Genomic DNA, 23774 nt, shown 5'->3' on the forward strand with positions numbered 1-23774 from the left:
GGAGGAGGGGCCATGGGAAGTGATAAGGAGAGGGATTCTGGGAGGGGACATGGAAAGTGATAAGGAGAGGGATTCTGGGAGGGGACATGGAAAGTGATAAGGAGAGGGATTCTGGGAGGAGGGAACATGGAAAGTGATAAGGAGAGGGATTCTGGGAGGGGACAGGGAAAGTGATAAGGAGAGGGATTCTGGGAGAGGACATGGAAAGTGATAAGGAGAGGGATTCTGGGAGAGGACATGGAAAGTGATAAGGAGAGGGATTCTGGGAGGAGGGAACATGGAAAGTGATAAGGAGAGGGATTCTGGGAGGGGACATGGAAAGTGATAAGGAGAGGGATTCTGGGAGAGGACATGGAAAGTGATAAGGAGAGGGATTCTGGGAGGGGACTTGGAAAGGTATAAGGAGAGGGATTCTGGGAGGAGGGAACATGGAAAGTGATAAGGAGAGGGATTCTGGGAGGAGGGAACATGGAAAGTGATAAGGAGAGGGATTCTGGGAGGGGACATGGAAAGTGATAAGGAGAGGGATTCTGGGAGGGGACATGGAAAGTGATAAGGAGAGGGATTCTGGGAGGGGACATGGAAAGTGATAAGGAGAGGGATTCTGGGAGAGGACATGGAAAGTGATAAGGAGAGGGATTCTGGGAGGGGACATGGAAAGTGATAAGGAGAGGGATTCTGGGAGGGGACATGGAAAGTGATAAGGAGAGGGATTCTGGGAGGAGGGAACATGGAAAGTGATAAGGAGAGGGATTCTGGGAGGAGGGGACATGGAAAGTGATAAGGAGAGGGATTCTGGGAGGGGACATGGAAAGTGATAAGGAGAGGGATTCTGGGAGGGGACATGGAAAGTGATAAGGAGAGGGATTCTGGGAGGAGGGAACATGGAAAGTGATAAGGAGAGGGATTCTGGGAGGGGACAGGGAAAGTGATAAGGAGAGGGATTCTGGGAGAGGACATGGAAAGTGATAAGGAGAGGGATTCTGGGAGAGGACATGGAAAGTGATAAGGAGAGGGATTCTGGGAGGAGGGAACATGGAAAGTGATAAGGAGAGGGATTCTGGGAGGGGACATGGAAAGTGATAAGGAGAGGGATTCTGGGAGGGGACATGGAAAGTGATAAGGAGAGGGATTCTGGGAGGGGACATGGAAAGTGATAAGGAGAGGGATTCTGGGAGGGGACATGGAAAGTGATAAGGAGAGTGATTCTGGGAGGGGACATGGAAAGTGATAAGGAGAGGGATTCTGGGAGAGGACATGGAAAGTGATAAGGAGAGGGATTCTGGGAGGGGACATGGAAAGTGATAAGGAGAGGTATTCTGGGAGGGGACATGGAAAGTGATAAGGAGAGGGATTCTGGGAGAGGACATGGAAAGTGATAAGGAGAGGGATTCTGGGAGGAGGGGACATGGAAAGTGATAAGGAGAGGGATTCTGGGAGAGGACATGGAAAGTGATAAGGAGAGGGATTCTGGGAGGAGGGGACATGGAAAGTGATAAGGAGAGGGATTCTGGGAGGAGGGGACATGGAAAGTGATAAGGAGAGGTATTCTGGGAGGGGACATGGAAAGTGATAAGGAGAGGGATTCTGGGAGGGGACATGGAAAGTGATAAGGAGAGGGATTCTGGGAGGGGACATGGAAAGTGATAAGGAGAGGGATTCTGGGAGAGGACATGGAAAGTGATAAGGAGAGGGATTCTGGGAGGGGACATGGAAAGTGATAAGGAGAGGTATTCTGGGAGGGGACATGGAAAGTGATAAGGAGAGGGATTCTGGGAGAGGACATGGAAAGTGATAAGGAGAGGGATTCTGGGAGGAGGGGACATGGAAAGTGATAAGGAGAGGGATTCTGGGAGGAGGGGACATGGAAAGTGATAAGGAGAGGTATTCTGGGAGGGGACATGGAAAGTGATAAGGAGAGGGATTCTGGGAGAAGGTGACATGGAAAGTGATAAGGAGAGGGATTCTGGGAGGGGACATGGAAAGTGATAAGGAGAGGGATTCTGGGAGGGGACATGGAAAGTGATAAGGAGAGGGATTCTGGGAGGGGACTTGGAAAGGTATAAGGAGAGGGATTCTGGGAGAGGACATGGAAAGTGATAAGGAGAGGGATTCTGGGAGGGGACTTGGAAAGGTATAAGGAGAGGGATATCGGGGGATTGAACATGTTGGGGTACACAAATTATTTTTTCTCACTTGCTAAATGACAACCTGTCCTGACTGGTCCTAACATGTTTAGAACATTTATTACCTAATTAACACGTCCCTCCCTATCAATAAAAAAAAATAAAAATTATATATATATATGTAGGCTCCATGCACACTTATAGGCCGGCTGGTTTCAATAGACACCCACTTACAGTATCTGACCGTTATGTCAGCAGGGTTACTATAATCACAGCCTGCTGGAGTGCTGATGACGTGAGAAGCTGATTGACAGCTCTCAGCCAATGACTGACATTTAGTGCAATGACAGTTTCACAGAGTTAGTTAGCCTGGAACTCTAGTTCTGTGATGGCTACTGACATCCCAAGGACACTGGTGGTGGTAGAGAAATGTTAAACTCCGTATGTGCAGGGGTTCTTAGTGAAATGCAGCACACAAAATTCAACAGCAACGATCAATTCAAATCACTGAAGTGGTCATGGTGCCTTAAGTGCAGGTGATGTCTTTAACAGGTACTTCCTCTGACGGAACCACTGCCATTGTCATGATTCACCATTTGCATTGTTGTGAGAAATTAGTTGGTAAAATCCATAAAGGGACGCTATAGTACCCAAAACAATTTTAGCTTAATGAAGTCGTTTTGGTGTATAGATCATGTCCCTGCAGTCTCACTGCTCAATTCTCTGCTATTTAGGAATTAAATCTCTTTGTTTGTGAAGCCTTAGTCACACCTCCCTACATGTGTCTTACACAGTCTTCCTAATCACTTCCTGTAAAGAGTCATCTAATGTTTAAACTTCCTTTATTGCACATTCTGTTTAATTTAGAATTTCTTATCTCTTACTCTTACTAGCTTGCTACAGCCCACAGGGACCTCCTGTATGTAGCTAAAGTTCTTAAATTTAAAGAGCAGATGATAAATTGTTAAACCAAGTTAACATCTGATTGAAAATCAAAGTATTACTAGTCACAGCCAGGGGAGGGGTGGCTAGGGTTGTATTGACAGAAACAAAAGTGATTTAACTCCTAAATGGCAGATAATTGACCAGTTAAGACTACTGGGGCATGATCTATACACAAAAACTGGTTCATTACGAAAATCCACACCCTGATGTCCATGAAACTTTGAATTTCCAGATATTTAAAAAAAAAAAAAAGCTTAGCTGACATTAAAACTCAAATAAACTATCAAGGGATAATGGAAAAAAGTATATACTTCAATAATGGCAGCATTAAAAAATAGGAAAATCTGGTCCAAGTGGTTTCTAGTTCTTAGGATCAGCTCAATCAAGTCCACGTGCAATGATCTATGGCACTATTTAGCTTTGAATATAATTTGTATACCTGCTTAGAATTTAATAGCCCTGGAGTCTGGAAACCTCTGAATGGGTCATTTTCTCTCCGAGTTATTGTTGTGTATGTTTGATATGTTTTACCTATAGCACTATACATTGTACAGATTGCTGTAGGCTGGCGGTACCACCTGAGCACAAGGACTATCTACACAGGATTACTCAGAATATGTACATGTTGTTGAAAGGTAAATCTGCTATTCTGGTGACTCGGTCCCTCTGGTCACTATTCTCCAACCCTCGATTGAGGGGTCAATATTTCTTCAGTTGTTATTGTTCAATCTGCTCAGAAATTGACAATATGTTTATGTGGTGTATTTCCGAATGACTTGGAATTTCCTCCCATGGCTACAGCTTAGATTGCAGATATTATAAACTATTTGTATGTTCTATTTTAATGTTTAAAAGGTAAAAAAAAAAAAAGGTTGTTTTGGTGACTATTGTGTCACTTTAAGGTTTAACCGAGTAATTATTTTTTTTATTTGCACATTATGACCATTGCATGCAGGACTGTCTGGCACACTGTTAATTTCACAGTCTGCGTTCCACTGCCATTCTCCACCATTTAAAGAGTTGTGTCTTATTGGTGAAAACCCGCTTCCCAGCACGTGTTGTTTATGGTTAAGTGGTATTGTTAAAGGGACCAGTCACAACGTCCTTACAATATGTTCGATGTATTAATCTCCATAATGCACAGATGGGCTGACATTGTGGGACCTCGAAACACATGACGCTAGAACATACAAATCCCAGTCTGTCCAAAATTAGGGAGAGTTACTGCCGCTCACAAGTACAACTCCCATGAATCATGATCAGAACAGGACATATGTCCAGCAGCTACCATTAACAACAACAACAAAAATGCTGTAACTAAAAGATGCAACCAGTTAACATAACATAATGGAAACATGCTGCAGCACATGGTACTAGGATTAGCCATGTGAGTGAGAACAAAGAAATCTGGGGGAGTCATGCGCCAAGTGAGCCAGGGTGAGGTGGGTGCAGGGGAAGAAGAGTCGGACTCTCACTCTTGGTGTGGAATGGTTCTCAGAGACTGCAGCAGACTGGTCATCCTCAAACGGCGTGTTCTGTCCTTCTGTAAACAAATACAGCAAGGGCAACGTTTACACATAACCCTTCTACAATGTGCCCAAACATCTAGACCACCTATGTATAAAAAAATCGTGGCATTATTCCATTTGTTCTACAGTAACGTGCTCCACAGTTATAGTAAATAACAAATACATATGTAATATTACACTAAAGTCGCAGCCATTCCCAATTACTGGCCTCCGGTGACCAGCTGGAGATATTTCAGTGGCTGTCTCATGTGACTAGTCCCCAAACCCTCTCTGACTCAATTACAGGCTGCCTTGGCTCCTCTCTAACTCGATGGACGGCTTAAAACACCCAGTTCCTGTTGGATGGCTGACCCTCCCTGGGGCAGACTCACGCGAATGCATTTGTCCCCGAAGTAGCAGTGTGGTTCCAGAAGCCTGCCCATCGCATGGAATGCAGTGTCGCTGTGATCCCATGTGAACTGGTGCAGCTAATACAGAAAAAGGAAGTGGAGACAGATTAATAGACTCAATATTCAATAGTCTTAAACCACTAAAACCATCCCTACAGCACCCAGCAAAGCTGCCAGTGGAGTGTTCCTTATCATTTATATAGCACCAACGTATTCTGCAGCGCTTTACAATATTTTAAAGTGGGAAAATAAACAGCAAATGAGAAAATTACAACATGTTACAGGAACAATAGGTTAATGAGGACCCTGCTCAAAAATGTACTAACCAGAGGACGCCATAACTTGCAATAGCTGCACATAGCCTTCCAATCTGCAGATCACATGGACATTCACCAAATAGCTGCTCCCGCTACAGACTAACTGTGGACATTCCAGCAACACGTGTTATTCATTTTAGAGTTTTTGCCTAAATATTTGATTTTGTGTTTGCAGTTGTAACCCTGTCTCTCCCATTCTGAAATCCTTCCGCCATGTTGGTTCCTGTACAGGATGTCAGCCCCTCCCTGCATCGGCGATCTCATAAAACAGCCGTAAATCAGGAAGCACAGCAAAGACTTCTGGGAAATCTGACAACTGAACTACAAATCCCAGAAACCGTTGCTGTGTAAATACATTTCACTAGAATAATGTAAACTGGCTTACGGCTAAAAGGTTTTCTTTTTTGCAAGAAGGAATAAATAATTATTAAAATGCTAAAGTAAAATAGGCTCTCCCATGGATACATAAAATAATTCATAAGGTATCTGCAAATTACATTTTTCATTGGGTTTTCATTTATAGGCCTCTGATTCTCAATCTCATCTTCACATTTTTGGTTGAACATAAGAATACATTTCTATTTTCATTTTTTTACCTTCTTTATAGATTTTAAAAAGCAGTTTTATAACAATTTCAGGAAACTGCCCATAATGTGAACCCAGGACCCTCCTTTACTGCCATAAGCCAGGACACATCTGGCCAATCGCTGCACCCTCCTCTCCTGCCAAAACCTAACTCAGGACATGATTGGCCAATCGCTGCACCCGTCTTTCCTGCCATAACTCAGGACATGATTGGCCAATCCCTGCACCAATCTCTCCTGCAATAACCTAACCCAGGACACAACTGGAAAATCCCTGCACCAATCTCTCCTGCAATAACCTAACTCAGGACACGACTGGAAAATCCCTGCACCAATCTCTCCTGCAATAACCTAACTCAGGACACGACTGGAAAATCCCTGCACCAATCTCTCCTGCAATAACCTAACTCAGGACACGACTGGAAAATCCCTGCACCAATCTCTCCTGCAATAACCTAACTCAGGACACGACTGGAAAATCCCTGCACCAATCTCTCCTGCAATAACCTAACTCAGGACACGACTGGAAAATCCCTGCACCAATCTCTCCTGCAATAACCTAACTCAGGACACGACTGGAAAATCCCTGCACCAATCTGTCCTGCAATAACCTAACTCAGGACACGACTGGAAAATCCCTGCACCAATCTCTCCTGCAATAACCTAACTCAGGACACAACTGGAAAATCCCTGCACCAATCTCTCCTGCAATAACCTAACTCAGGACACGACTGGAAAATCCCTGCACCAATCTCTCCTGCAATAACCTAACTCAGGACACAACTGGAAAATCCCTGCACCAATCTCTCCTGCAATAACCTAACTCAGGACACGACTGGAAAATCCCTGCACCAATCTCTCCTGCAATAACCTAACTCAGGACACAACTGGAAAATCCCTGCACCAATCTCTCCTGCAATAACCTAACCCAGGACACGACTGGAAAATCCCTGCACCCTCCTCTTCTGCCCATAACCCAGGAGACAACTGGCCAATCCCTGCACCCTTCTCTCAGCCCTTAACACAGGAAAAAACTGGCCAATCCCTGCACCCTCTTCTCCTGCCCATAACCTAACCCAAGAATAATAAAAAAAACAATCAGAGCCTGGATTTGCGGATTGACTTCCAGCATTCATAGTGTAATTGGTTACTATCCCAAGTCCATGCTATTGGTTAGCCTTGGATTTGTAATGTAACTATATATATATATATATATATATATATATATATATATATATATATATCACACTCTGAATGCAAGAACATTGTATTAATGTGATATATTAGGCAGACCTTGTGTCCCCCTGGAGGCCTTTGCTCAGGCAGGTCATGAGTCTATCAGCGGAGCGGTCGGTTAGATCCACAGTGACAGGGTATGCAAGAATATGTTGTGGGTCCAACCTGTTTGCTGAAATTCATCTTTTTTGCTGCATCCCTGAGCTTGACATCTTCACAGAGTGCCTGTTTGTGTGGAATAAACAGGTCCCTTTCTGTCACTGGAGAAAATCCACAGCCTGTATAAACATAACATTATGACAAAAACGGTCAGTCCATTGCCCACCAAGCCACATACCCCCAGATAGAGTATCCACCAAAGAAAACTGCCCACCAAGCCACATACCCCCAGCTGGCAGAGTGCCCACCCCAGCAAACTGCTCACCACACCATTAAATTCTACTTGGATGAGTACCCATCCCAGTGAACTGCCCTCCGCACTGCGAAGTGGTGGAGTACTCAACCCTAAAAACTGCAAACAAAGCCATGTGCCCCCACTCTGAGTACCCAGAGAATGATCCCTCTACCACAGCAAAACACCAACAGACCCGTCCCCTCAGCCCACAGAGCAATCCGCAAAGTTGGAAAGGCAGACACAGATGTGTTCCCTCCACAGGGCTTTTTAACACGAACTGACACAGAACAGGATTTAAGCCATTCATCCTACCGGTATTGGGCTCCAGGAAGGGGAGAGGGGTGGGTTCCACAGTAACCCATTTTTCTGCAGTTCTGCTACAAAATGGAATGAAGCTGCAACCAGCCTGGGGGAGAAAAAACAGAGCATGACACCCACCCTGACACCCACCCTGACACCAGCCAGCGCCCACAGATGTCATAAGGTATATTACAGCCAGCAGGCACCAGGCACAGTCATTGACAAACCTGAGCAAACTGGCCTAAGTAGACAAAATCTGCTAAAGGCTTACCTCTGGGGGGTCCGCAGTGGACTGACGCACCTTGCCAAGCTCCCCCCATCCCTGTACAGGAGGACCACTGATTATTTCTCCATTGATGGGCCCCTCATTGTAAAATCCAGGAAAAAGAGGACAAGGAAAATCCATCTGGAAAACATACATGAACATCTGGAATTAGCAGGTGGACGTCAATGGTTTGTAACCTCCCACATGAAGCACCTCCTTACAGGGTCACTAGATAAATATAAACCCTTTAAACCACTCAAAGGACAGGTGGCTGACTTGGAAAACCAGCAACATAGCCCTTGCTGATCGTACCTACCCCAGCAAAAACGTCCACTTGGCCATTTGCTCCCATTTAATGACGTACTCACAACAGTGAGCAGACCAGAGTGCGAACCCCCATTTACTTTTTAATATATACACCCTACCCCTCCACTCCGGGAGACACTTAGGAAGTTAAACGGTTTATCTCCCATGGTATAATTGGTGTAGGACAAACCGTATTGGGATGCAGGGGTGGGCGTAAAAGAATATGGCTGTGACGGAAGCCCTGTATCACGGCCTTCTGGAGAGGCGTAAAGGTCATCCTCCTACTCAAAGACTATGGGCCTCGTCCAAGTAGCCGCTAAAAGGGTCTGTTGTCCCTGTCCCCTTTGTTCGGCTTTATGCTGTGTTGTTCTGAGTGCCTGTATGTTTCCCTTATATGTATTAAATTTAATAAATGCTTAAGACTATGCCTTTCACCGTCCCTCCTTTTCCTGTCTTATGGTTTTCCCAATAGGTCGTTGTCCCATTGTTCCAGGGACACGTGAAGACCGATTCACACTGGATGCTATGTCCCTCCTTTAAGTCACCCATGTTTCTCAGCCCTTGTTATGGTCCATCACCACAATGGTTTATTTAACAGTTCGCTAGTCACACTAATTGTAATTATTGGTTGCTATCCCAAGTCCATACTGCTATTGGTTAGCTTGGGATATGTAAAGTAACACTCTATATATATATATATATATATATATATATATAACACTATATATAGTTTATAGAGTGTGTTATATATATATATATATAGTGTGTATATATATATATATATATATATATATATATATATCACACTCTATACACTATATATATATATATATCACACTCTATACACTATATATATATATATATATATATCACACTCTATACACTATATATATATATATATATATATCACACTCTATACACTATATATATATATATATATATATATATATATCACACTCTATACACTATATATATATATCACTCTATACACTATATATATATATATCACACTCTATACACTATATATATATATCACACTCTATACACTATATATATATATATCACACTCTATACACTATATATATATATATCACACTCTATACACTATATATATATATCACACTCTATACACTATATATATATATCACACTCTATACACTATATATATATATCACACTCTATACACTATATATATATATCACACTCTATACACTATATATATCACACTCTATACACTATATATATCACACTCTATACACTATATATATCACACTCTATACACTATATATATATCATGATAGTACAGAAGATACAAACACTGATAAGTGTAGGATGGTATTAAAAGAGCAAGTCGGTTGTGGTGTGCCGGAACCGACGATGAGGTAGGCCTGTAAATAAAGAGGGCAAAAGTAGAAAATCAAATTTATTACATACCAGCAATATACATACTTTAACCAGACATGTCTTGAAAGGCATTTCTTACTTCTTGTACCGGGTTAGGTATGTATCTAGAGTAAGCCGATGATTTCCAGCGCCCTAGTGACTTGATAACATGAACTGGAATGTTTGCACTGGATGCTGTGGAGGCCGCTCCTATCTGGAAGGAGTGGCCCGAATAGTTAGCTGATTTGAGGCCCAGCTGTGTAAGTAAAGACCTGACGTGTGTCATAAAGGTGGTGGTAGTGAGTGCCGAACCTTGTAGACTGAAAGTGGTTGAGATGGTGGTGCGTTGCTATGCTGGGTATATGAGTCCAGTAGTTTGACGGGGCTCCACCTGTTGTGAGTAGGATAGTACTTAACCTCTACTGAAAGTGCACGTTGACTGGTTTTGGAGTGAGGCAGAGTCAAGATATAATAGTCCATGTGTTTTGTTAAGTGTGAATGAAGTAGGATGTGAGTGGACTGTGTTGTGCTGATGGCGGTAAATTCTCTTGGTCTCAAGAAACCATAAACAAGGCTACGTATATGGCGGTTCTAACGATGAGGTTTGTGTTGTTGGCAAAGGGTTTAAATCTAGTGAATTGTATAAGTCTTTAAAAATATGGAAATCTATGGGTAGCCTCTGGGCCGTACGTGGGGGTTTGGATCTCTGAATACCCCTAAGGATGTTCTTAATTGGTAGGAGGACACTTGATTTGTCTGGTTGTAAAGTTAGCATGTGATGTTGGATGCCTGTCAGATATGGTTTGATTGCGTTGTATGATAGTTTGAGTTTGAGGTGGCAAAAAGAAGCAAAGCCCAACCAGGATGTCACGATAAAAGGTTGTAAGATGTTGTGTTCAGAAAGGAATCTTTAAATCAAATGAAAGCTCTATCGTAAGTTTCCCGGGTATTAGTAGACAGTGCTAATTGGGACAATGTTCTGCTATGTTGCATAATAGCTTCTAGTCCATTACTAGATGGTGGAATAGTGGGGTGTTCGTGGCTGTGAGTGCGGCTGACGGGAGTATTTGACGAAAAGCCTGGAAATTAAAGCGAGACAAATTGTCAGCAGCAGTGTTACATACACCTGGAACATGAATACAAAACAAGAGAAAATTATGACATGCAGCCAGCCAAGTGAGTTTCCTCAAGAATCTCATAATAGTCAGTGATTTGGATCGGCCTTGTTTATAATGTGACAAGTTACTTGGTTGTCTGAGTAGCAACGTACAGACGAACCTGCCCATAAAAGCACCCATGCCACGGCAACCGTCACGATGGGATATATCTCAAACAGAGCTGAGGTAGTGGAAAAACCCTCCAGGTCCTGAACTTCTGAAGGCCAGCTGCCCCAAAGCCATTCGTTCCTGAAAAATTGCTGCAAAACCTGTGGTAGACGCCGCGTCTGACCAAATGGTAGGTGAGGAGTCAGACAATTTTGGAAGGAACATGCTTTTACCATTCAAGGTGGTTAAAAAATTTCTCCACATAATTACGCCTGCCATGGCTTGGGTATCCAGGGGTGACCTGTGTCCATCATGTCTAAAAGTGGGAAACATGTAAAGGAGTTGTGAGATGAAAGCCCGGCCTTGAGGTATGATGCGAATGGCAAAATTCAGTGACCCAAGCAGAGACTGTAATTCTTGCGGTTGCAAGTACCGAGTTGTGTGTAGAGATTATGTTGATCAGAATGTTTTCTACCTTGGGCGTGGCAGGCTAGCTTGCATGGTGGCTGAGTCTAGTATGATACCCAGGAATGTGATGAAGGTATCTGGTCCTTCAGTCTTTGTGGAGGAGACTGGGACACCCACCTGTTCGAATAGACTGATGGTTTCTTTTAGGCTACTGGGAGGGGAAATATAGGGTTTCGGCGAATATGTCGAAAATGGACGGACTACTTTGGAACCTAAATGTTAAACGTGAGCAAAATAGTAGTTCCCTGCCCACTTGATACCATGCAGGTGACACAGTGTAGGGTGGATAGGCAATAACTTGAAAGCATTGTGATATCAGTCTTACTGAGCCATGCTCCGGCCCCTGTCTGCATGATAGCCGTAATGGCGTGATCTATGGTGGAATATTGCAGTGAAAATTCCTCAGAGGGTATGAGGGAGTTCAGACTAGGAGTGGCAGAGGTGTGAGGTGTTGATAGATCAATGATAAGTCTCTGTTTGTGAGAAGATTTCCCCGTGACAATACCGATGGGGTTTGTCCGCCATGTGGTGAACGGAGGGGACTGGAAGGGCCCCCATAGGAAGTCCTCTGCCACTTCCTGGCTATGAGTGTCTCCACCGCTGTAGGGTTTGTTGTGCGGATTGTAAATTAGGACATTCCAGGATTCCGGAAGGCATGTGTATGAGGCCTGTGTGAATCCTTCTGATAGACCCGAGATAATGAATTCCACCAAATGTCTAGATGGATGATGTGGCAGTAATGTCGTAAGTACAGAAATGTTTATTGATGTTAAGTATAGTTTTGGGATACATTTTATTTGGACACAGATTTAGCATGTGCCCTGAAACAGATGGCTGGAGAAAGTGATAGCAACTCAACCAGTGCTGGAGGGGTCGCAGCGGCCGACCCAGCCATGGTAAGGGGTGTAGTGACCGATTCCCCAGGGGTGATACTGGCAGGCTAACTAGGCCTGAAAGGCGAAAAATTAATCTTGTTTTGTGACAGGTGAGGCCCTGCTAGTTGCCAAGTGGCTATGAGAGGCTCTGTCTATGAGTTGGCGCGAGGGGTTATTGAGGCCACCCGTCGTAGTGGCAGGAATCGTAGGCCTCTCGGTGATAGTAAAAGAAAACAGGGGGAGGGAGTGACAGGTGAGGCCCTCTCTATAATATTGCGAGGCGGCTAACTCACGTGTGGCCCGATGGCGTTTGCCTCCGAAACGTTGAGGCGGGGTGTTGGCCTCGCGGACCACTAAACGATAGGCAGAAATGCCAAGAAGGGAGGTACCTATTTGGGCCTATACCCCTAACTTGCCAGTACTCTATGGCCTAGAAGAATGAAACGTATGTGAACTACAACGTGAGCAGGCTTACGTACCTGGTAGTATGTATGAAGTTTTGAGATTCGACAGGTATGAAAACCTGGATAAACCTAAAAAGGGATAGAGTGAGAATGGATCCTGTGAGACCTGTGTAGTCTGTATAGGCTGGGATTAGGGCTTCTAGCAGTATGTGTGGGAGGTGTAAAATCTATGAGTATGATAGTGACATGACTGCCCATGCTTGGTGACAAGCGTTACGCTGAGTCCGATACCTGGCAGCAGGGGATTGGAAGTGTAATGTGTATATATGGAAGGTGATCAGCGGATATGCATGTCACTAAACTGATCTGGGAATGCAAGGGACTTTTAAATGTGAAGTGACAATATGCAGAATCATAAATGTTGCTGTAAAGTGACGTATGAATGTATGAACCAGAACGTGTGATTCAAAAACCGAAAGTCTTGTAAGACGTATATGCCGTGTTCTTGAATACTCGTGTTACGTCGTCTGAGTGTGTCAAGAAAAGGCCTGAGTTTGTAAATGCCATGTGAAATGACAATCTATGCAGAAAATGTTGTAACGTGACGTATGAGTGGTTGAACCAACGCGTGTGATTCAACCCGAAACCCTCTGTGGAAGGTAGGACGGTGTTCTTATATACTCGTGGTATATCGTATGAGTATGATAAGAAATGGCCTGAATAGTTAGTGCCATGTAATCATAATGTACATGGTTGTAATAACATCATATCTCCATTATACTCTTTGAAAATAGGACCGTGTCCTTGAACTCGTGGTATGTCGTACGAGCATGACAGAAAAAGGAGCCGTAATGTAGGCTAACCATAACAGTAATATACATGTAATATCTGCATTGTAAAATAAAATAACTATTATTATTAAAACCATATATATATATATATATATATATATATATATATATATATATATATATATAATAAGCAAACTGAAACAAAATAGACAACCTAAGATCGTGTAAAATAAGTATTTGAAAGTTTAACCGATTACTGTGCAGGAAACGTATGATTGGTTGGATCAGTACGTGTGATTCAACCCGAGTATGCATGAAAAGGAATTAAATCCTTGTGTCATGGTTAACAAAGAAATGAGGCCTGTAACGTAGGCTGATTTAATTGTAATGAAATGGATAATTATAAAAAAAAACAAAAAACTCCACTAAGCGTGGGAGTCCAATGGTCTATACAGAAATGTTAGCTGGTTTCATACCCTGATGTAATAAGTGATACCATAAAAATAGCATGAAAATGGTCTGTCTATTTAACCAAGCAACTTTTTAACCAAATGTAAATACATGAAATGATGAAATGTAACTCACGAAAAAGATCTATGTGAATACATAGCAGAATAACCGAATCTTAGTATGAAGGGAAACAGAAGTTAGCATGAATAGCTTAACCGTATGCATTTTAATGCGAACAGCAATCGTGCATAGAATATACTAGGAATAAGTGCCGAACGGAAAACATAACCGAAATGTCAATCGTTTAAATAAAGCAAGGTTGGTTTTTACATGAAATGCAATAATGTCTGAGAAGCCTGTAGTACACTGAATGACCGGTAGGGGTCAGTGTGTAGGCGAAAATGCAGTGGTTCGTTGGTTTGTACATGAAATGCGATAATGTCTAAGAAGCCTGTAATACACCCAAAGACCGGTAGGGGGTTTAAACGAATGATATGCATGAACATGCAATGGTTTTAGAACAGACTTAGACAAAATGCAGCCGTAAAGTGAGGACCTGACCCGTGCATGGTGCCGTGGGACTGATGCCTGGCATAACGGGTAGGTTGACTTACGGTTTGTGAGTCACTTGGACACCATCCACGGCGATGGATTGAAGAAAGAAGGTGGTAGGCCGGAAAAGCCTGTGGCTGGATTCCTGACACAGCTCTGCTTAAAAAACCTCATGGAGTAATCAGGTAAAATGGCATCTGGATGACCCGGAAGTGGAAATGATGCAGCGCTGACCTCGAATGATATGGAGCCAAGTAAGGGGTGTCCCTTAAGTAGGGAAGAGATGTGTCATACGCCCCTCCCACAATTACAGGCCAAAAGGCCTTAATACATATATATATATACATATATTTTCCACTCTCATTAGTTCATGTTCCCGCAACCCCAGGCGTCTCTTTCACACCTTTAATTCTCTTCTTCGCCCTGCTGTGGCCACCCCCAAAACTAACCTTACTGCTGATAACTTCGCATGTTACTTCACTGACAAGATTGAACAGCTAAGGAAAGAATTCTCCCCTCCTTGCCTTTCTGTTTCTCAATCACACATAGATCATGCCTTTCCTACCCTTCAGACATTCTCCCCAGCTACTGACCAAGAGGTGGCTGCTCTTCTTTGCTCCTCTCGCCCCACCACTTGCCCGCTCGATCCTGTCCCATCTCACCTTATTAGATCTCTCTCCACTTGTCTCGTGCCTTCTCTAACACACATCTTCAACTGCTCGCTCTCCTCTGGCATCGTCCCTGCTGACCTTAAACATGCCACTGTAGTACCTATACTAAAAAAACCATCCCTCGACCCATCCACCCCCTCTAACTACCGTCCCATATCCCTGCTCCCTTTTTCCTCAAAGCTTCTGGAAAGACTTGTCTTCACCCGTGTGTCTCATTTCCTCAATTCCAACTCTCTCCTTGACCCTCTTCAATCTGGCTTCCGCCCTCTCCACTCTACAGAGACTGCCCTTATCAAAGTTACTAACGACCTAATCGCAGCTAAATCCAAAGGCCACTACTCCATACTAATTCTTCTTGACCTCTCAGCGGCCTTTGACACCGTTGATCATGCTCTCCTTCTTCAAACTCTTCAATCGCTTGGTCTCTGTGACTCTGTCCTCTCATGGTTTTCCTCTTATCTCTCCCAACGCTCATTCAGTGTCTCCTTTTCTAATGATACCTCCTCCCCTTGCCCTGTCTCAGTTGGAGTTCCCCAAGGCTCCGTCCTTGGTCCCCTTCTATTTTCTCTTTATACTGCCTCTCTTGGCAAACTTATTACCTCTTTTGGATTTCACTACCACCTGTACGCTGATGACACCCAGCTATATCTCTCCTCCCCGGACCTCTCCCCTGCCGTCCTGCAACGTGTCACTGCTTGCCTTTCTTCCATCTCTGACTGGATGTCCTCCCGCTTTCTGAAACTCAATCTCTCAAAAACTGAGCTCCTTGTCTTTCCTCCTCCTAATACTGATCCTCCTCTTTCGCTCTCCCTCCAAGTTTGTGGTACCAACATCAGTCCATCCTTGCAAGCGCGCTGTCTTGGCGTCATACTTGACTCTGGTCTCACCTTTGAGCCTCACATCCAGCATGTTGCCAAATCCTGTAGATTCCATCTTAAAAACATAGCCCGCATCCGCCCCTTTCTTGCACCAGATACTACCAAGGAGCTTGTCCATGCTCTAGTAATTTCCCGCATGGATTATTGTAACCCTCTCCTGATTGGTCTCCCCAATAGCCGTACTGCACCCTTACAGTCCGTAATGAATGCTGCTGCTAGATTGATTTTCCTCTCTAGTCGTTTCTCTCACACCTCACCCCTCTGCCAGTCCTTACATTGGCTTCCTGTATGCTATAGGAGTCAATTCAAGGTACTAACTCACACCTATAAAGCACTGAACAACTCTAGCCCCTCTTATATCTCCTCACAGATCCATAGGTATGTCCCTTCTCGGTCTCTCCGTTCTGCCCGTGACCACCTCCTGTCCGTTGTCCGCACTCGTACGGCCAACTCGCGCTTGCAGGACTTCTCGCGGGCGGCTCCCTTCCTATGGAATAGCCTGCCTACCGCCATCAGACTCTCCCCTAGTCTTGCATCTTTTAAGAAGTGCCTTAAAACCCATCTCTTTAGGAAAGCTTATGGCCTCCAAGACTAACCCTTACCTCACATACCTGTCTCTTGCCCTCTCCAAAAGGGCAGCCCACCTTATTTGATTGTAAATTCCTGTCCTAATGTGTTTTACACCCCACCTCCTATAGAATGTAAGCTCGTTTGAGCAGGGTCCTCTTCAACCTATTGTTCCTGTAAGTTTATTTGTAACTGTCCTATTTATAGTTAAATCCCCCTCTCATAATATTGTAAAGCGCTACGGAATCTGTTGGCGCTATATAAATGGCAATAATAAATAAATAAATAAATATATATATATATATATATATATATCACACACTCTATACACTATATATATATATATCACACTCTATACACTATATATATATATATATATCACACTCTATACACTATATATATATATATAATCACACTCTATACACTATATATATATATATATATAATCACACTCTATACACTATATATATATATATATATAATCACACTCTATACACTATATATATATATATATAATCACACTCTATACACTATATATATATATATATATAATCACACTCTATACACTATATATATATATATATATAATCACACTCTATACACTATATATATATATATATATATATATATATATATATATATATATATATATATATACATACATATACACATATACACATACAGGGAGTGTAGAATTATTAGGCAAATGAGTATTTTGACCACATCATCCTCTTTATGCATGTTGTCTTACTCCAAGCTGTATAGGCTCGAAAGCCTACTACCAATTAAGCATATTAGGTGATGTGCATCTCTGTAATGAGAAAGGGTGTGGTCTAATGACATCAACACCCTATATCAGGTGTCCATAATTATTAGGCAACTTCCTTTCCTTTGGCAAAATGGGTCAAAAGAAGGACTTGAAAGGCTCAGAAAAGTCAAAAATAGTGAGATATCTTGCAGAGGGATGCAGCACTCTTAAAATTGCAAAGCTTCTGAAGCGTGATCATCAAACAATCAAGCGTTTCATTCAAAATAGTTAACAGGGTCGCAAGAAGCGTGTGGAGAAACCAAGGCGCAAAATAACTGCCCATGAACTGAGAAAAGTCAAGCGTACAGCTGCCAAGATGCCACTTGCCACCAGTTTGGCCATATTTCAGAGCTGCAACATCACTGGAGTGCCCAAAAGCACAAGGTGTGCAATACTCAGAGACATGGCCAAGGTAAGAAAGGCTGAAAGACGACCACCACTGAACAAGACACACAAGCTGAAACGTCAAGACTGGGCCAAGAAATATCTCAAGACTGATTTTTCTAAGGTTTTATGGACTGATGAAATGAGAGTGAGTCTTGATGGGCCAGATGGATGGATTGGTAAAGGGCAGAGAGCTCCAGTCCGACTCAGACGCCAGCAAGGTGGAGGTGGAGTACTGGTTTGGGCTGGTATCATCAAAGATGAGCTTGTGGGGCCTTTTCGGGTTGAGGATGGAGTCAAGCTCAACTCCCAGTCCTACTGCCAGTTTCTGGAAGACACCTTCTTCAAGCAGTGGTACAGGAAGAAGTCTGCATCCTTCAAGAAAAACATGATTTTCATGCAGAACAATGCTCCATTACACGCGTCCAAGTACTCCACAGCGTGGCTGGCAAGAAAGGGTATAAAAGAAGAAAATCTAATGACATGGCCTCCTTGTTCAACTGATCTGAACCCCATTGAGAACCTGTGGTCCATCATCAAATGTGAAATTTACAAGGAGGGAAAACAGTACACCTCTCTGAACAGTGTCTGGGAGGCTGTGGTTGCTTCTGCACGCAATGTTGATGGTGAACAGATCAAAACACTGACAGAATCCATGGATGGCAGGCTTTTGAGTGTCCTTGCAAAGAAAGGTGGCTATATTGGTCACTGATTTGTTTTTGTTTTGTTTTTGAATGTCAGAAATGTATATTTGTGAATGTTGAGATGTTATATTGGTTTCACTGGTAAAAATAAATAATTGAAATGGGTATATATTTGTTTTTTGTTAAGTTGCCTAATAATTATGCACAGTAATAGTCACCTGCACACACAGATATCCCCCTAAAATAGCTATAACTAAAACAAACTAAAAACTACTTCCAAAAATATTCAGCTTTGATATTACTGAGTTTTTTGGGTTCATTGAGAACATGGTTGTTGTTCAATAATAAAATTAATCCTCAAAAATACAACTTGCCTAATAATTCTGCACTCCCTGTATATATATATATCACACTCTCTATACACTATATATATATATCACACTCTCTATACACTATATATATATATCACACTCTCTATACACTATATATATATATCACACTCTCTATACACTATATATATATCACACTCTATACACTATATATATATATCACACTCTATACACTATATATATATATATATATATCACACTCTATACACTATATATATATATATATATCACACTCTATACACTATATATATATATATATATATCACACTCTATACACTATATATATATATATATATATATATCACACTCTATACACTATATATATATATATATCACACTCTATACACTATATATATATATATATATATATATATATATATATATCACACTCTATACACTATATATATATATATATATATCACACTCTATACACTATATATATATCACACTCTATACACTATATATATATATATCACACTCTATACACTATATATATATATATATCACACTCTCTATACACTATATATATATATATCACACTCTATACACTATATATATATATATATATCACACTCTATACACTATATATATATATCACACTCTATACACTATATATATATATATAACACACTCTATACACTATATATATATATATCACACTCTCTATACACTATATATATATATATATATATATCACACTCTATACACTATATATATATATAACACACTCTATACACTATATATATATATATCACACTCTCTATACACTATATATATATATATATATATATATATCACACTCTATACACTATATATATATATAACACACTCTATACACTATATATATATATATCACACTCTATACACTATATATATATATATATCACACTCTATACACTATATATATATATCACACTCTATACACTATATATATATATATCTCACACTCTATACACTATATATATATATAACACACTCTATACACTATATATATATACATATCACACTCTATACACTATATATATATATATCACACTCTCTATACACTATATATATATATATATCACACTCTATACACTATATATATATATAACACACTCTATACACTATATATATATATATATCACACTCTCTATACACTATATATATATATATCACACTCTATACACTATATATATATATATCACACTCTCTATACACTATATATATATATATATATCACACTCTCTATACACTATATATATATATATATCACACTCTATACACTATATATATATATATCACACTCTCTATACACTATATATATATATATATCACACTCTCTATACACTATATATATATATATATCACACTCTCTATACACTATATATATATATATCACACTCTCTATACACTATATATATATATATATATCACACTCTCTATACACTATATATATATATATCACACTCTCTATACACTATATATATATATATATATCACACTCTCTATACACTATATATATATATATATCACACTCTCTATACACTATATATATATATATCACACTCTCTATACACTATATATATATATATCACACTCTCTATACACTATATATATATATATATATCACACTCTCTATACACTATATATATAAAACACTCTATACACTATATATATATATATATATCACACTCTATACACTATATATATATATATATATATCACACTCTATACACTATATATATCACACTCTATACACTATATATATATATATCACACTCTATACACTATATATATATATCACACTCTATACACTATATATATATATATATCACACTCTATACACTATATATATATATATCACACTCTATACACTATATATATATATATATCACACTCTATACACTATATATATATATATCACACTCTATACACTATATATATATATCACACTCTATACACTATATATATATATATATCACACTCTATACACTATATATATATATATCACACTCTATACACTATATATATATATATATCACACACTCTATACACTATATATATATATATATCACACTCTATACACTATATATATATATATCACACTCTATACACTATATATATATATAACACACTCTATACACTATATATATATATATATCACACTCTATACACTATATATATATATATCACACTCTATACACTATATATATATATATATATATATATCACACTCTATACACTATATATATATATATAACACACTCTATACACTATATATATATATATATCACACTCTATACACTATATATATATATAACACACTCTATACACTATATATATATATATATCACACTCTATACACTATATATATATATATATCACACTCTCTATACACTATATATATATATATATCACACTCTCTATACACTATATATATATATATCACACTCTCTATACACTATATATATATATATATCACACTCTCTATACACTATATATATATATATATCACACTCTCTATACACTATATATATATATATCACACTCTCTATACACTATATATATAAAACACTCTATACACTATATATATATATATATATCACACTCTATACACTATATATATATATATATATATATATCACACTCTATACACTATATATATATATATCACACTCTATACACTATATATATCACACTCTATACACTATATATATATCACACTCTATACACTATATATATATATCACACTCTATACACTATATATATATATATATCACACTCTATACACTACAGGGAGTGCAGAATTATTAGGCAAGTTGTATTTTTGAGGATTAATTTTATTATTGAACAACAACCATGTTCTCAATGAACCCAAAAAACTCATTAATATCAAAGCTGAACATTTTTGGAAGTAGTTTTTAGTTTGTTTTTAGTTATAGCTATTTTAGGGGGATATCTGTGTGTGCAGGTGACTATTACTGTGCATAATTATTAGGAAACTTAACAAAAAACAAATATATACCCATTTCAATTATTTATTTTTACCAGTGAAACCAATATAACATCTCAACATTCACAAATATACATTTCTGACATTCAAAAACAAAACAAAAACAAATCAGTGACCAATATAGCCACCTTTCTTTGCAAGGACACTCAAAAGCCTGCCATCCATGGATTCTGTCAGTGTTTTGATCTGTTCACCATTAACATTGCGTGCAGCAGCAACCACAGCCTCCCAGACACTGTTCAGAGAGGTGTACTGTTTTCCCTCCTTGTAAATCTCACATTTGATGATGGACCACAGGTTCTCAATGGGGTTCAGATCAGGTGAACAAGGAGGCCATGTCATTAGATTTTCTTCTTTTATACCCTTTCTTGCCAGCCACGCTGTGGAGTACTTGAACGCGTGTGATGGAGCATTGTCCTGCATGAAAATCATGTTTTTCTTGAAGGATGCAGACTTCTTCCTGTACCACTGCTTGAAGAAGGTGTCTTCCAGAAACTGGGAGTTGAGCTTGACTCCATCCTCAACCCGAAAAGGCCCCACAAGCTCACCTTTGATGATACCAGCCCAAACCAGTACTCCACCTCCACCTTGCTGGTGTCTGAGTCGGACTGGAGCTCTCTGCCCTTTACCAATCCATCCATCTGGCCCATCAAGACTCACTCTCATTTCATCAGTCCATAAAACCTTAGAAAAATCAGTCTTGAGATATTTCTTGGCCCAGTCTTGACGTTTCAGCTTGTGTGTCTTGTTCAGTGGTGGTCGTCTTTCAGCCTTTCTTACCTTGGCCATGTCTCTGAGTATTGCACACCTTGTGCTTTCGGGCACTCCAGTGATGTTGCAGCTCTGAAATATGGCCAAACTGGTGGCAAGTGGCATCTTGGCAGCTGCACGCTTGACTTTTCTCAGTTCATGGGCAGTTATTTTGCGCCTTGGTTTCTCCACACGCTTCTTGCGACCCTGTTGACTATTTTGAATGAAACGCTTGATTGTTCGATGATCACGCTTCAGAAGCTTTGATATTTTAAGAGTGCTGCATCCCTCTGCAAGATATCTCACTATTTTTGACTTCTCTGAGCCTGTCAAGTCCTTCTTTTGACCCATTTTGCCAAAGGAAAGGAAGTTGCCTAATAATTATGCACACCTGATATAGGGTGTTGATGTCATTAGACCACACCCCTTCTCATTACAGAGATGCACATCACCTAATATGCTTAATTGGTAGTAGGCTTTCGAGCCTATACAGCTTGGAGTAAGACAACATGCATAAAGAGGATGATGTGGTCAAAATACTAATTTGCCTAATAATTCTGCACACAGTGTATATATATATATCACACTCTATACACTATATATATATATATATATCACACTCTATACACTATATATATATATATATCACACTCTATACACTATATATATATATATATCACACTCTATACACTATATATATATATATCACACTCTATACACTATATATATATATATCACACTCTATACACTATATATATATATCACACTCTATACACTATATATATATATATCACACTCTATACACTATATATATATATATATCACACTCTATACACTATATATATATATATCACACTCTATACACTATATATATATATATCACACTCTATACACTATATATATATATAACACACTCTATACACTATATATATATATATATATATCACACTCTATACACTATATATATATATATCACACTCTATACACTATATATATATATATATATCACACTCTATACACTATATATATATATAACACACTCTATACACTATATATATATATATATCACACTCTATACACTATATATATATATAACACACTCTATACAC

The 23774-nt window shown here is 39.7% G+C and overlaps 1 protein-coding gene across 3 annotated transcripts in view; it reads right to left on the bottom strand.

Moving 5' to 3' along the window:
• TAF1C (TATA-box binding protein associated factor, RNA polymerase I subunit C) overlaps positions 1-14769 on the bottom strand; it is a 33460-nt gene extending 18691 nt beyond the window's left edge. Inside the window, exons 1-6 of one of the 3 annotated variants that reach the window (XM_063453534.1) lie at positions 14642-14769; positions 8092-8226; positions 7833-7926; positions 7292-7404; positions 4972-5067; positions 4547-4614 (exon numbers count right to left, since the gene is read on the bottom strand). In XM_063453534.1, the coding sequence (XP_063309604.1) occupies positions 4547-4614; positions 4972-5067; positions 7292-7404; positions 7833-7926; positions 8092-8226 (506 nt within the window). In that variant the 5' untranslated portion in view covers positions 14642-14769. Of the gene's footprint in view, positions 1-4546; positions 4615-4971; positions 5068-7291; positions 7405-7832; positions 7927-8091; positions 8302-14641 lie in introns of those variants that run through there. The other 2 variants (XM_063453533.1, XM_063453535.1) reach the window with 2 other exon arrangements.
• Positions 14770-23774: the final 9005 nt, after the last annotated feature.

The sequence above is a fragment of the Pelobates fuscus genome, chromosome 5 (assembly GCF_036172605.1).
Source record: "Pelobates fuscus isolate aPelFus1 chromosome 5, aPelFus1.pri, whole genome shotgun sequence".
Lineage (NCBI taxonomy): Eukaryota > Metazoa > Chordata > Amphibia > Anura > Pelobatidae > Pelobates > Pelobates fuscus.